The sequence below is a fragment of the Nelumbo lutea genome, chromosome 3 (genome assembly GCF_056320005.1).
Source record: "Nelumbo lutea isolate HS-2025 chromosome 3, American lotus-T2T, whole genome shotgun sequence".
Lineage (NCBI taxonomy): Eukaryota > Viridiplantae > Streptophyta > Magnoliopsida > Proteales > Nelumbonaceae > Nelumbo > Nelumbo lutea.
This window is the reverse complement of record NC_142686.1, coordinates 29,213,827-29,230,329: the sequence shown is the minus strand read 5'-3', so window position 1 is coordinate 29,230,329 and position 16,503 is coordinate 29,213,827. Positions and strand designations below refer to the sequence as shown.

Genomic DNA, 16,503 nt, shown 5'->3' with positions numbered 1-16,503 from the left:
CTCTATTATGGCTATGGACATGGACAAAAGCAGTGCATCCAAAGATTCTTGGGGTGAGATTATTTGTTGTACGTAGATCGGGATAAAATTGAGAAAGTGTTCCATTGGTGTTTTAAATCCCAACACCCTCGAAGGTAATCGATTTATAATGTATGCGGCTGTAAGCACAACTTCCCCCCAATAGGTTTTTGGAACATGCTGGTGGAAAAGTAAGGCTCGGGTTGTAGCTAGTAGATGACCATTCTTCCTTTCTGCTACTCCGTTTTGTTATGGAGTATTAATGCAGGAGGATTCATGGATAATCCCTTCTTTTTGAAAATATGGGGATAAAGTTTGGTTGAAATAATCCCGTGCATTATCTGATCTAAATCTTTTGATTCTGACCCCAAACTGATTTTGAATCATGTTATGGAAATTTGGGAGTACACTACTTACATCTGATTTAGATTTAAGAAGAAAGATCCAAGAAACCCTAGTGCAATCATCAATAAAAGAGACGAATCATCGTGAGCCAGACACATTTGGAACTGTGGAGGGTCCCCATATATCACTATGGATAAAAAAGAATGCGACTGAACTTCTCTTGTTATTGATTGGGAAGGACACATGCTTGTGTTTTGCAAATTCACACACATCACAATGAAAATATTCAACACTCAATCCTTTAAACAAGGAGGGAAACATAGTTTTCAGAATTCCAAAAGATGGATGTCCTAGTCTAAAGTGATGAAGCCAAATGGTGTCTTTGTTGGATGATGAAAGGAATGATGGAGATAACTCATCCTAGACAATATTTGATTTGCATGATTCTTCAAGATAGTAGAGTCCATTCTTCTCCTTAGCAAGTCCAATCCTCTTCCCCAAATCCTGGTCCTGAAATACATAGTAAGAAGGATAGAAAAGCACATTACAATTCATGTCATGGTGAGTTTTTGGATGGATACCAGGTTAGTGGACAATTTGGGATCATGAAGGACATTTTTTAGTGTAAGTGATGGATTAATATGGATATCCCCAAGGATAGCTACGGTAGTAAGGGAACCGTCTGCAATGGCTATTTTTCGATTGCTTGGGCAGGGAGTATAAGTGCTAAAATGTAGTGAGGAGTGAGTCATGTGATCTGTGGCTCCTGAGTCAATAACCCATAAATCCCTAATAGGTTCATTTGAAACATTTAGTCCATGAGGAATAGAAAACTTACCTGAGATTGCAAGAGAGCCTGCACCACTAGGTTTCTCCAACGATCCCAGAAGCCCCCTTAACTTTTCGATCTCCTCCTTATTGAACTCGGTCTTGTCTGGAGGCTTTTCTTGGCTCAGCTGATTCGTGGTGAAGTTAGCTTGATTTCGACTCTTCTGTTGTCCTCCTCGGTAGCCCCATTTCCTGTTCGATGGTTTACCATTCAGCTTCCAATACTTCTCTTTGGTGTGCGTTGGTTTCTTGCAATAGGTACACCAAAGAGACTCCTTGTTGTCCTGTGCAGAGGACAAATCTGTCTTCATTCCTTCCAGTATTTTCGGTTGTTCCATTCTTGTAGCCATTGCTGAACCTTCTAGTACTTGGGGTTCAAGCATAACTCCCCTACAGCTTTCTTCAGCACGAATCAGAGAAATAGTCTCATTTAGAGATGGCACCTCTTCTTTGCCGAGAATTTGGACCCTAACTTGATCAAATTCTGCGTTGAGTCCTGTAAGAAAGTCATAAACGCGATATTTTTCAATAAAACTCTTTAGGATTGCTGCATCTGCTGCACATTTAGTCTCAATGCACCGATAATGATCGAGTTCTTGCCACAGGTTCTGCAGTAAATTTGCATACTCGGTAACTGTCTTGCTGCCTCGTTTAGTCGCTCCAGTCTTGACTTTAATTTCGTACACTTGTGCTGCATCACGTGCCTTTAAATATGTTTGTCAGACGGAATCCCAGATCTCTTTAGCCGTGAATAAAAACATACACATGTCGCTGATTTCAGGGTTCATTGAATTCCATAATCATGACATGATCATGGAGTCAGCTTCGTCCCATGCATCAAATCTTGGATCTCCTTCCTTCGGTCCCGTCCCCAAGAGATGGCTAAGCTTTCCTTTTCCCTTTAAATATGTTCGAACAAACTGAGACCACTCCAAATAATTTTTCCCGTTCAACCTATATGCTGCCTGAATGTTTTGCAGGTCACCAGATGCTTGATGGGAGGAGACTTCTTCCGATTGTGCAGTGGTATTTGATACAGTGGCTTTTGACATATTGGGCGGGCTTCAAGAAAGAGAGAAAAACAGACAATGAAGGTCTGGAAAATTTAGTAAGGGTTGGCGATGAAGGCCTAAAGAATCCTTCAACCAATGTCCAAACAAAGGTAACTGTAATGCTCCGCCAAACTGGAGTGGATCGAAACCTCTCAAAATCAAAACTGATCCAAAGCAAACCAAAGGGATTCAGTAAATCTGCTCTTGGCAACACCAGATCTAAGATTTCAGACTGATCCGATGTCTCTACAAAGAGATCCAAGAAAAAGGATGAATCCGATGGCGCAGCAGTCCAGAAAAAGAAAAAAAAATGTAGAATTCCGATCTGTAGCCGATCTCGAAGAAGAATCAAGGACACTCAAGAACCTCCCAAATACTGTTAGAGTGTTCTTGAAGCAGCAGCAGCAGAAATGACCGAAGAGATTCTACTATGTGTAGATTAGGTCATGACCAACTCTGGTACCATGACAGAATTTGAGAGAAAAAATGAATTGATTGTATTGTCTTGGAAGGAGCATATACACAGCTTTATATAGAATTACAGAGCTAACTTACAGGGCGATAAAATAGGAAACTAACTTTTTCTAGAAAACTATTTTCTATATCAGTGGGATTCTCCAATTAATATCCCATGATTCTAGGATATCCCACAATTCTAGGAAACTAACTTATGTATGTTTCCTAAATTGATGGACCTAAAATTATGGAGAACCAATCAGAGAGTCAATCTTCTACTTTCCAACAATTTACTCCCAACTTTAGGGGGAGTGTTGAGTTGGGCCGATTTCTAGTTATTGGGCCCAGTTGTTTTGTTCTTATTTTAAGTTGTTAAGTTAGGAAGTTGCTGGGCTTTAGGCCCATTAGCTTATTTTTTTAAGTTGTGACTGTTTAGCTACTTTAGTAGCCACCCTACTAAGTTCATTCTTGTAATCTTTCATTCTTTTAAGTTAAGTATAAAATATAATGAGGGGTTGGCGGCCAGAACTAATTCATTTCTGGTTAACATCCCTCTCTTTCTTTCCTCTCTTTTCTTCTCTACTGCTGAAACTCTTCATTTTCTTCTTCTTTCTCTTCACAAGGAGTTCATCCTGATTTACAAACAGTGATTTCTACTAAAAGAATAGATACATACCAAGGTGTACGCTATGCCTCAAATCCGTTAAGCCATTACTAGGTGCTTAACCCCATACAAACCAGCTGTACTGTCAAAGTGCTATTACCCCAAAAAATAATTCTTCCTTAGTTACTCTTTATTGGCCATAGTCTGCCAAGCTAATATCTGATCTTGGGATCCCATTACAAAAAACACCTGGTTCATAATAATATGGTTGATTTCCCTCCAAATCTCCATTGGTAGAGGATGGGTTCAGTATCTTCAAATAATGGACGAGTTTTGCTCTCCCACTTCTTCTCCCTCATCCCTGAGGAAATGTCTACCATCATCTTCCCTCCTTTCACACCCTATCTCCATCCAGCACTGCTTACCTCCTTGATATCACCAAGCTTTGACATGCCTCGGCTGAGTGACTCTTCAGCCACCCCCAATTCCATAACTTATACTTTTTTTTTGTGATTTATGTGTATGCAGTAACCTTAAAAACCATTTTCTTGAGAATATCTTTAAGGCTCTAGAAAAACATGAAATTATGATCAAAGGCTCCCAGTATTGTGGAGATTGGGACAATTGCCACAAGCCCAGGTCCGACTCTTAACCCGTCCCCCAATCTCACCAATCTTGATCCACTTGGGAAACCCTTAACCTCATTTGAGTGGATCTCCTAGTCCTACTAGACTTATCGGGGTCTTAACACCTCAATCCTCTAGTGCTATGATAACCTGTAACCCTTTCAAATTTGAAACCATTCTCCTTACATGATTTGTTTATCTCCTTGGAATTGGTGAAATCTCTCGGAGGTCCAACTTCCAATGTGTACATCCATCCATATATTTGAATTAATGCCTTTAAGGAATGTAGCTACTTGGACGGATTTGATTTCTGGGTATTCCCAGAATGAACGGTATGAAGAGGCTCAGAGGTGTCCATGGAAATGGAGAATATGGAGGAGGCAAAGCCAAATGTGCAGACCTTAGCTAGTGTCCTCCCAGCATGTGTTTGGGGTGCTAGAGATGGGTAAGAAGATCAAAGAATATGCTAGAGAGAACGGGTTCTTGAGAAATGTGTTTGTCAAGCTGTCCATGGGAGATGGAAAGAGGGACTAGCACTTTTCCATGAAATGCTGATAGAGGGGGTTGTACTAGATGACATCACATTCATAGGTGTTCTTCAGGCATGCAACCACAATGGCCTGGTTTTTGAAGGCTGACGACTCTTTGAATTGATGCAGAAAGATTTCTCCATCTCTGCAAAACTAGAACATTATGGGTGTATGGTTGATCTCCTGGGTCGAGCTGGAGAGTTAAGTGAAGCCTATTCTCTCATAAAGAGCATGCATATGAAGCCTGACTCGGTGGCTTGGGGATCTCTTTTAGGGGTGTGCAGTTTTTGTGAAGGAGGGGATCTAAATTGGATTAGGAATCTGGAACTTGCAATACAACTTTTTGAGCAAATATCAAATCTAAAAGTGAATTTTGAGAAAAGTTGTATAGTGGGAATCAATATGGGGGAAGGGGAGATACTTGAGTATACAAACATTCTGGAATGTGCAATATCTAATTGGCCTCTGAATTATCTAGGTCTGCCCTTAGGGGATAATACTCAAAAGGGAAGTTTTTGGATTCAGGTCGTGGAGAGATTTGAAAAGAGACTCGCCTCTTGGAAGAAAAATTACTTATCTCTTGGAGAAAGAATCACCTTGATTACGTCTACACTAGCTAACTTGCCTGTTTATTTTTTATTGGTTTTTAAGATTCCAACAGGGGTGGCTAGCAAGCTGGAAAAAGTAATGAGAGGCTTTCTTTGGGAACTAGGGGAGGAAAAAAAAGACCATAGGGTCAGGTGGGAGGTATTGAGTAGAAGTAAGATTTTTGGAGGTTTTGGCATTGGGAATATTAGGACTAAAAACTTGGCTCTATTAGGAAAGTGGTTGTGGAGGTTCCCTCTAGAAAAAGAAAAGCTATGGGCTAAGGTAGTAGCTAGTATTCATGGTCTTGCAGATAATGAATGGGATTTTGGGATTCTGGCTAGGACTACAAGAGCTCCACCTTGAAAAGCAATCCAAGCTGTTCTGCCTTTGTTTTCACCCTGGATCAGGTATGGCTTACACTCAGGCAATCTCATCAAGTTTTGGGAACAGGTTTGGGTTGGAGATTCCCCTTTGAAAGACCAATTTCCAGCTCTATTTGCTATCTCCAGTTGATTCAGGTTTTGGACAAAGACCTCAGGAATACCATCTGAGCCTTCAAACTTAAGCCAAACCACTCCAAATACCTCTAACAACTAGGTGAGATCAATCAGAGATGATCAGAAACTCAAAACCCCATACACACTACTGACCCTAGTAGCATATGAGTCTAGACAAAGAGAGAAAGGAGAGAAACCTGGCTTTGGTACCAAGTCGGTAGTCAGATCAGCGATATTTTGATTATTTTATGATAAATAACAAGAGAGAAGATCGTAGTTAGCAGTGTGCTGTCTCATTATGTTATATTGCCTCTTAAAATAATAATGTTACAATTACAAATATGCCCTTAATAAGTAAGGGCATGTTTGAAACCCAATTATCATCCCATTGATGCCTTTGACTCAACCTCTGTGATATTGATGTCCATGTCTGAAACCCAACTGACAGGACATCTGTGCCAAAAGATCTCCTCCGCTATCCCTTCCCCATTCAGTACCACTTTATTGTCTTGACCAAGAACCTGGACCGGGGCACTATCCCTCTTCTCAACCCCCAAGCCAACAATTTTCATAATTTAAATTGTTTCTTGAAACTTATTATAGGAAGTACCACCTAGATCTTAGTTGATTTATTCCCAATAGCAACATCTTGTCGGTAGTTTACAAGTTCTGCCATTTATTCTACTTCCTACTATGTTTCTTATTTGTCTTCTAGGTTGTTATTATATATTTTCATTATATTGTGATGATGAAATGCCTTATAGCATGCGTTTGTGTTAAGAAAAGTTAAGTACTTAGCATTTTTATTTTTCCAATGCAGTATCTCCCTTTCTCTCCTTTCCCTTGGTAAACCTTTTTTCATAATACTGGTAGTTTTGGTTTCATATCACTGCCCATCGAAATGCTAGTTCTAGTGAAATATTATCTTCAATTTTACACTATTCTGACTTCATTTCTGAACAGTTGACAGACTTTGGGCTCTCAAAAGTTGGTCTTATCAACAGCACTGATGATTTATCTGGTCCAGCCATTAGTGGAACATCTTTATTTGGAGAAGAGGAGCCTCAGCTATCTGCATCTGGACACTTGCATAACCGGGAAAGGCGGCAGAAACGTTCTGCTGTTGGCACACCTGATTATTTGGCACCAGAGATACTCCTAGGAACTGGACATGGTTAGCATAGATTTTCCTGTTTGTAGCGCACAACTTTCTTGTTTGCTAACAGATTTGTCCTGTTCTAGGATAATTTACTTCCCACATCATAGACTTCACCATCATGTGATGTCCTTGTATCTTCAGGTGCAACTGCAGATTGGTGGTCTGTGGGTGTTATTCTTTTTGAACTGATTGTTGGTATTCCGCCCTTTAATGCAGAACATCCACAAGTAATCATCTTTCTTATGCATTTGTGATTCTAAAAAGTAATGTCTCTTGTTCAGATTATTTTAACCTTTTCAATTTATTTGCTTTTACCCTTTGGCTATTTAATGCTGGTCCTTAAATGGTATGCCATAGTTGCTCCAGTTTATGGTTATATAAGTTTTTGTTATCAGAAATTGCATAAGAAACAATTTCATTCAGTATTTTTGACAATCAGTTGCACTAGATAACTCCAATAACGGTCTACACTGGAAACGGAGAAGCAAGATTCTGCAGAATAGATGGGATAATGCAGATGACGATATTGATGATTGCTTAAGAATTATTTTACTATTCTCATGATTTTCCTGGTCAAATAACTAAAATAATGAGTAGAGTTAATATATCGTTTCTATTTATTTTTATATCTTCTCCTTTTTTCTCTTTATTATTATGCTCAAGTTACCTCGACCTATAGGGCCTGAATAGATTGTCAATACTACCCCTTCATGATTCCCAAAAACACCCCCTACTCCTGCTATTTCAAGGTTGCCCAAGTTACAACCATCAAAATCCAGTTTAATGCCGTTTAATGATGGAGGAGGCCATATGCCAGCTGTTGAAGTTTTGGAAGACAATGAGCTTGCAATCTGTTGCTAGCCTCTTAACAGCAAGACCATACTACCCCTTCTATTGTTGAGAAAGATTCAGAGAGGTTTTGCTTTGACCCAGAAGAAAAACAGTCCTTGAGAGTGTGGAGCTGTTTAGAATAGATGCAGAAATCAAAAGAAATCGAAAAGAACAGCAGAAAATACTTCTTCTATGGAGTAGAAGGTGAAGAAGGAGATGGTGGCAATAAGGGTTTAGAGTATGAGAGTTTCGAACCTTACTCTCTCTCTAACACCCTAACACTATTTTATTAAGTTAAATTTGAATAATTACAAGGAGGCCCTTAGTTGGGTAAGAAATTACAAAGAACATAACATAGAAAGGATGGGCCCAGAATAAGGCCCATTACAGAAAGGAGCATATATAGTAAGAAAGGATAAACAGCCTATGGGCCATTCAATCCATCTTCTCTACACTCCCCCTCAAGCTGAGCATAGATGTCAGTCATGCCAAGCTTGCCAGTATCATGCTGAAGTTTTGCCTTGGGAATGCCCTTGGTGAGAAAATCTGCTAACTATCCTTCAGATGTGATGAAAGGAAGACATACTTCACCCGAAGAGACCCTTTCTTGAATAAAGTGTCTATCGACTTCAATATGCTTAGTTCTATCGTGTTGCACTGGGTTGTGAGCAATGTTGATCGGCCTGATTATCACAATACAACATCATTGGCTTGTCATGCTCAACCTCTAGTTCCTCCATCAATGATTTTAGCCACAATAGTTCAGAAACTCCATGTGCCATGGCCCTGTATTATGCTTCTGCTGAAGATCGAGCAACAACCAATTGTTTCTTTCTTCTCCAAGAAACAACATTACCAACCACCAAGCTGCAATACCTAGAAGTAGATCTTCTGTCATCAATGTTTCCAGCCTAGTCAGCATCAGTATAGGCTTCAAGTTTCATATGACCATGCTTGGCAAACAGAATTCCCTTTCCTGTGGAGCCCTTCAAATAACACATGATTCACTCTGCTGCTGCCATGAATGTCTCGGGGAGCATGCATGAATTGGCTAATGCAACTGACAACATATGCAATATCTGGTCGAGTCATGTATAGGTACAGAAGTTTCCCAAGAAGTCTCTAGAAGACTCCTTTGTCTTCTAACAATGTTCCATCTGAAGCAGAGAGTTTATGACTCATATCAATAGGAGTAGCAACTGGTCTAGCACCCATCTTCCCAGTTTCAGAGAGCAAGTCAAGAACATACTTCCTTTGGGAGATAAGAATCCCATCCTTGGATCTAGCAACTTCTATGCCAAGGAAGTATCTCAATTCCCCCAAATCTTTAATCTCAAGCTCTGTATGGAGGAAATATTTGAGATCATGAATTCCTGAAACATCATTACCAGTCACAGTGAGGTATACTGCCAGAGGTCCACTCCTCTTCACAAAAAGAGTATGATCAGACTGTGTCTGTACATAGCCAAAATTAACAAATGCTGTTCTAAATCTCTCAAACCATGCTCTAGGGGACTATTTTAGTCCATAAAGAGATTTTTTCAGCCTGCATACCTTTCTTTTCATGTCTGTTCCATACATCATTGGAGGAAGAGACATATAAACCCCCTCATGTAATTCACCATTCAGAAATGCATTCTTCACATCCAATTGATAAAGGGGCCAGTTAGATTGAGCAGCTAGAGATAGAAGAACCCTCACAGATGTCATCTTCGCAACAGGTGCAAAGGTCTCTAGATAATCAATCCCATATGTCTGTGTATAGCCTTTTGCAACCAGCCTGGCCTTGTACCTCTCAATGGTGCCATAAGCCTGATATTTGATGGTAAAGACCCACTTGAAACCAACTGGATCCTTCCCTTCAGGCAAATCAACCACTTCCCAAGTGTCATTCTTGTGTAGGGCATCAATTTCAGATCTCATAGCATCCCTCCATTCTAGAATATTAAGAGCTTCTGACACAGACCTGGGAATGGGGTTAGAGGCAACAAAAGAGAGATAGACAAAGTATGAAGGGGAAAGCAGACTATAAGAAAGGTGTTTGGAAATGCAATGTGCAATACACTTTTGTTTTCCTTTCCTAACAGTAATGAGAATATCAAGGTTAGGGAAAGATGGCTCCAAGGGGGCTGAAACAGTACCTGTTGTCTCATCTGTGACTGAAAGTGCATGAGGCTCATCTGTTGTAAGGGAAATAACCTGCTCATTTCTGGATCTTTGCCTTTGATACACCTTGGGATCGAGGATAGGACGAGGAGGTAAAGGAGGAAGAGAAAGAGGAAGCGGACTCATCAAAAGACTCATCAAAAGACTGATCCTTGATTCATTTGAAGGAACGACTGATCCTTCCTTGATTCATTTAAAGGAGAAGCAGACTCATCAAAAGACTCAACTGGGACAGGAAGAGGAAGAGCAAACACCTGTGACAAATCCTCCCCCTGTGGACAATGTCCTTCTAGAGAGGAACCATAAAAGGGAGAAAGCTCATCAAAGGTGACATCCATTGAGACATACCGAGTGTCAGTCTTTGGATCAAAACAACAATAACCCTTCTGTGTGGGGGAATAACCAAGGAAGATACACTTGTGGGCTTTTGGTTCAAATTTATGCCTTTGGACACTTAGAACATGTACATAACAGGTGCAGCCAAAGACACGAAGAGGAATAGAAAAAAGGTCATTGTCCGGATGAAGGAGATTGAAGGGAGACTTAAACCCTAAAACCCTAGATGGCATACAGTTTATAAGGTAGGTAGCAGTGAGAACAACATCACCCCAAAACCTTATAGGAACATGTGAGGCAAACAAAATACTTCTTGCAACTTCAACAATATGCCTATTTTTTTCTTTCAGCAACTCCATTCTGTTTTGGGGTCCTAACACATGAACTTTGATGAATAACCCCCATGTCAGAGAGATAGCAGGATAAGTTCTTCTCAAAATATTCTTTTGCATTGTCAGATCTGAAAATTTTAATCCTAGTATCAAACTGACTGTTCTGGGGTCCTAACACATGAACTTTGATGAATAACCCCCATGTCAGAGAGATAGCAGGATAAGTTCTCAAAATATTCTTTTGCATTGTCAGATCTGAAAATTTTAATCCTAGTATCAAACTGGGTTAGAACAAATTCATGGAATTGTCTTACAAGTCTTGGAACTTCATCACGGGATTTCATCAGGAATATCCAAGTGAACAGAGAAAAGTCATCAATAAACAAGATAAAGTATTTGTAGCCACCCATAGAGGCTAAGTGGTAAGGCCCCCACACATCAGAGTGCACAATATTAAAAGGAAAAGAAGATATTTTATTGCTCAAAGGATAATTGTTTCTACAATGCTTTGACAACTCACAAGATTCACAATGAAGACTGGACAAACTAATTCCCTTGAACAGTTCAGGGAATAAATGACTTAAAGTAGAAAAAGAAAGATGACCCAAACGAAAATGATACAACATAATTCGACTAATAGATTCTGAAGAAACAACCCAAAAGCAACATTCCCAGGATGATTCGGGCATTGTCCCGGAGTATCAAGCAGGTATATTCCATTCGCCTCATGGCCACTCTCAATCACCTTCTGAGACTCCAGATCCTGAAAAGCACAGTAGGAAGGAAAGAATGTTATACAACAGTTTAATGACTTGGTTAGACTACTTACAGATAACAAATTTGTATTTAGTCTAGGTACATGAAGGGAAGAAGGTAGGAATAAGGAATCTATAGCCTTGATGGTTCCCTTGCCAGAAATAGGGGCAAGAGAACCATCGGCTAAGGTGATTTTATCACGTCTAGGAAGCAAATCATATGAAACAAACAAGATAGAAATGTTGGTCATATGATCAGAAGCACCTGAATCAATAATCCAAGAGATCTTAAGATTACCTGAAGTGGTTGCATGATTGGCAGAAGCCCTTATACCTGAATGAGCAAATGCAGAATAAGCTGAATTTCCTGAAGGGTTGGAAGCAGAAGTCACACCCTCTAGATGACTGATCATCTTCCCAAACTTTTCATATTCTGCTTTCATGGCTGCCAACTATGCACAAGCAAATATCTTTTCAGTATAGTACTTGTCACTATCTGGACTAGTAGCCACATTTGCACTCCCTGTCCTTTTACTATCATGCCTTTTCTAAAACCGAATGGGAACAAGATCATGATGTAGTTTCCAACACTTGTCTTTGGTGTGCTTTGGCTTCTTGCAGTACTCACATACAACCTCTTTCTTCCCAGAGCCACTAGAAGTCCCTACAACTCCTTTGGGTTTAACCCCCATATTCGCAAATTGATCACTAATACCAGCCCCTTGAACTTGGACAATCCTTCTGCTCTCTTCACTGCTCACCAATGCATATGCTTGTGACAATGAGACACTCTCCTTGGATAAAATATTCTGTTTTGTGATATCATATTCTGGGTTTAGTCCGGTTAAGAACTCAAACACCCTGTTTCTTTCAACTAGTTTCCTGTAGGTCTCTGCATCATTGGTGGTGTCCCAAGTTATAGCTTCTATTAGGTCAATTTCTTGCCACAGAGACTTAAGGGTTGAGATTGAGAAGTATACAGCTAAAGGTTTCTCCCCCTGCCTTAAATTCTTCACATCACTTATCAATTTATAGGCTCTAGCCACATTTAGTTTTTGGGAATAGGTTTCTGCAACACTGTCCCAGATTTCCTTTGCTGAATTCATCCATAGATGGTGTTGGCTAATCTGTGGCTGCATTGAGTTCACAAGTCACCCAATAATAGTGTAATTCTCTTGCATCCACTTCTCATAGGATGGATCATCCTCTGGGGGAGCCTTCTTGCTCCCGGAGATAAAGCCCCACTTTCCTCTACTACATATATAAATCTTTACCGATTGTGACCATGCCAGATAATTAGTTCCATTCAGCTTGGCTGTGGTCATAGTCAATAAAGAATCAACTGGAGTCTCCTGAACTTGTCCAAATTCAGCAACGTTCTTGTTTTCAATCTTTGAGGAGTCCATCATATAAACACATCAAATAGGATTTCAGTCGACTTCTGCAAGTGTACCGAATGAGGATGGAGCAAGGACTGTGTTAAACCAGCCTCAAAACAGCAATACACAAAGCCAAACCACACCCGGAAGTTGTGAGAACCAAGTCTGAAGCAACACCTTGTTGTCTACACAAGACACTAAACAGCTTGGTTCGGCCTTCAAGAAGTAACCAGAAAACCTCCAAGCACTGTGCACCCAGTCGAAGCTCCTTTTCTAATCAGAAATTCTAGGTACTCACCAAAAAGTACCCCAAAAAGAGCAAAGACCAGTCCGTATTGATGAAGAGGCCTTTTTACAAACATAGTGTGGGCAGCAGAGAAGACCCCACTATCAAAGGTGAGAAACACCTCAGGAACAGTCTGTACAGGGCCCAAAAAACAACCAAATAGAAGCAACAACTCGCAGCACTGAATCCAAAGATGTTTCGGTAGTTTGATAGTCCAGAAAAGGAATGAAAACAACCCAGAAATCTCTGGGTTAAACTAGATTAAAAACAACCGAATAGCTGTACAGTTTTCAAAGAAACTTCGGACACTTCAACAGTCCAAAAAACAGAAAAATAACCCAGAAATAACTGAGCACAACTTACAATCTCTGACTTAAGCTCCAAATCAGAAACCAAACTGTTCTTTTTCTCTGATTCTTCCTGGTCAGCGAACCACTCTCCAAGAGATTTGAGTCTTGGGCACCCTCCAATGACCTCCAAGAATCAGGCGACACAAGCTGAAGCTTCCAGCCCTAGAACACTCTCATGTAGTCGGCTGGACTACACCCACATGAGAGCCGAAGCCAAGTTCAGGCCTGCTCTGATACTGAAGATGATCAAGACTGCTATCAGTCTTGGAATTTCAGGTTCGAACAGAAGAGAAGGTGAAGAAGAAAGAGGAGAAAGATTAGTGAGAGAGCAGTAGAACACAGGTTTGAAAGGAAGGACAAATTCTAATTAATCTGCCGCCGCGACTTCAACTTAATATTTATATGTTATGCTAGTTACATGAAAGGACACATCTGCCCTTGGTGTTTACATCATAACACTTAACAATATAAAACTGAAAAGTAAATAACAACTAGAATAACAGAACTTGAATAACAGAAAGACATAACAAATAGACTAGGTACATTCTACCCTACGAACAGAGTGGCCCCACAACTGTGGGGCCCACATCAGTTTCTCTACACTCCCCCTCAAGTTGGGAGTAAATGTTTATCATTCCCAACTTGGATAGATCCGCTCCTAGCTTCTTTCTTGATATGGCTTTAGTGAGGATATCTGCCAGTTGCATACTGGAAGTGATGTAAGGGAGGCATACTTCTTGAGATGAGACATTCTCTCGTACAAAATGCCGGTCAACTTCAATGTGTTTGGTTCTGTCATGCTGCACTGGATTATGTGCTATATTAATGGCTGCTTGATTATCACAATACAGCATCAGAGGCTTCTCATACTCAATACCCAACTCCTCAAGTAGAGATCTTAGCCATAGGATTTCAGCCACTCCATTGGCCATGGACCTGTATTCTGCTTCAGCACTAGACCGGGAGACAACACTTTGTTTCTTACTTCTCCAGGATACAAGGTTTCCTCCCAGAAGGGCACAATATCCTGAGGTAGACCGTCTGTCATCAACACTCCCAGCCCAATCGGCATCCGTATAGACCTCCACCTTCATGTGGTTATTGTTCTTGAACAGTATACCTCTACCCGGGCATCTCTTCAAGTATGCTAGTATTCTTTCTGCTGCTAGAAGGTGCGTGGTTCTAGGAGAATGCATGTATTGACTGACAACACTAACTGCATAACTGATATCTGGCTGAGTGAGGCACAGATATAGGAGCTTTCCCACTAACTGCTGGAACATAACTTTGTCTTCAAGCAGCTCTCCACTCTCTGCACTAATCCTGTGGTTCTGTTGAATGGGTGTATCTGCAGGTTTGACACCCAGCTTTCCAGTTTCAGCCAACAGATCTAAAACATATTTCCTCTGTGAGACAAAGATCCCCTGTTTAGATCTAGCAACCTCAATACCCAAAAAATACCGTAGTGGACCCAGATCTTTCACCTCAAACTCTTGATGAAGGAGCTGTTTGAGGGACTCAATCTCATGGCTGTCATTTCCTGTCACCACAATATCATCAACATATACTGCAAGTAGTGTCAGTGAAGACTCCACCCTCTTGATGAATAGTGTATGATATGACTGGGCCTGTACATAATCGAACTTCCCAAGAGTTAGTCTGAATCTGTTGAACCAATCTCTAGGTGACTGCTTCAAACCATACAATGCCTTATTGAGCCGGCAGACCTTCTTACCTGTCTCTGTATCATAGTATCCAGGAGGCAACTGCATGTAAACCTCTTCCTGCAAATCCCCATTCAGGAAGGCATTTTTAACATCCATTTGGTACAAAGGCCAAGTGTGGCTTGCTCCAAGAGATAATAGAACCCTAATGGTGGTCATCTTGGCTACCGGGGCAAACGTCTCCAAGTAATCTATGCCATAAGTCTGAGTGAACCCTTTTGCAACTAGTCGAGCTTTGTACCTCTCAATGGAACCATCCACATTGTGCTTTACAGTAAATACCCATCTGTATCTAACTGGTTTCTTTCCTTTGGGGAAGTCAACTAGCTCCCAGGTATTATTTTTCAACAGAGCATCCATTTCAACTTGCATTGCACCTCTCCACTCTGGGACTGATAGGGCCTCTTGCACTGTTCTTGGAATAGGGACATTGGAAATGGAACTAAGGTAGGACCTGTAGGTAGGAGATAGGCGATCATAGGATAAAAAATGGGAAATACAGTGGGCTGTAGATGTGGTACAATGTCGTTTCCCTTTACGGACTGCAATTGGAAGATCAAGGTCATCTGTAGGAGGTGAAATGGCAACAATAGAAGAAGTCTCTGTGGGTCCTGGGACTGTAATGCCTGGACCTGGAGCCGCAGATGAGATTGGAGCTGGCCTGGACTGCTGATGATCGGGATCAACCTGCCTGCACCGCCTGTGATAGACTCTCAACTCCTGATCCCTCTGACCACCCTCACCATTGTAGCTCCCCCTCAACTTCTGATCCCTCTGGCCACCCTCACCATTGCAGCTCCCATCACCCAATGGAATAGGTAAAGGAACTACCCCACTCTCACTGCTCTCCCCCTGAAGACAAGGACTTAAACCCCTACTCTCACTGCTCTCCCCCTGAGGAAGAACCCGAGGATAATAGGGTGTCTCCTCAAAGAAAGTGACATCCATGGAGACGAACTTCCTCCCTGAGACAGGATCATAGCAGCAATACCCCTTTTGAGTTCGTGCATAACCAAGGAAAATGCATTTGGAGGCCTTGGGTTCAAACTTGGAGTGATGGGGTCTAGAAGTTGAACAAAGCAGGTACAACCGAATGTCTTAAGGGGAATAGAAAACAACTCCTCATGTGGGTATAGAAGGGAAAAAGGAGATCACAAATCAAGAATCCGGGAAGGAATCCGATTAATAAGATAGACTGCCGTGAGGATAGCATCACCCCAGAAGCGAATAGGGACATTGGAGGTAAACATAAGACTTCTAGCCACCTCCAAGATGTGCATATTCTTCCTTTCTGCAACCCCATTCTGTTGAGGTGTATGAGGGCAAGAGCTCTGATGGATAACCCCATGAGTAAGAAGGTAAGATGCCAATGACTTAGCAAAGTACTCTTTTGCATTATCAGATCTAAGAACTTTAATCTTGGCATCAAATTGGGTTAGGATCATTTGGTGAAAGTTTTGGGTCAAGGCAGGAACTTCATCTCGTGAACGCATAAGATAAACCCAAGAAAACTGGGTATGGTCATCAACAAATAACAAAAAATATCTGTACCCACCCATAGAAGGAATGTGATATGGCCCCCAAACATCCGTATGCACAAGATCAAAAGGACGATTACTCCTTTTATTACTCAATGAATAA

The 16,503-nt window shown here is 41.0% G+C and overlaps 1 protein-coding gene across 4 annotated transcripts in view; it reads left to right on the top strand.

Moving 5' to 3' along the window:
• The window catches only part of LOC148863917 (putative serine/threonine protein kinase IREH1), a 106,911-nt gene that overhangs the window by 36,766 nt on the left and 53,642 nt on the right, over positions 1 to 16,503 (top strand). For 3 of the 4 annotated variants that reach the window (XM_088977800.1, XM_088977801.1, XM_088977802.1), the window contains exons 10-11: positions 6,508 to 6,718; positions 6,845 to 6,930. In XM_088977800.1, coding sequence (XP_088833926.1) covers positions 6,508 to 6,718; positions 6,845 to 6,930 — 297 coding nt within the window. Of the gene's footprint in view, positions 1 to 6,507; positions 6,719 to 6,844; positions 6,967 to 16,503 lie in introns of all 4 variants that reach the window. The other variant, XM_088977803.1, reaches the window with a different exon arrangement.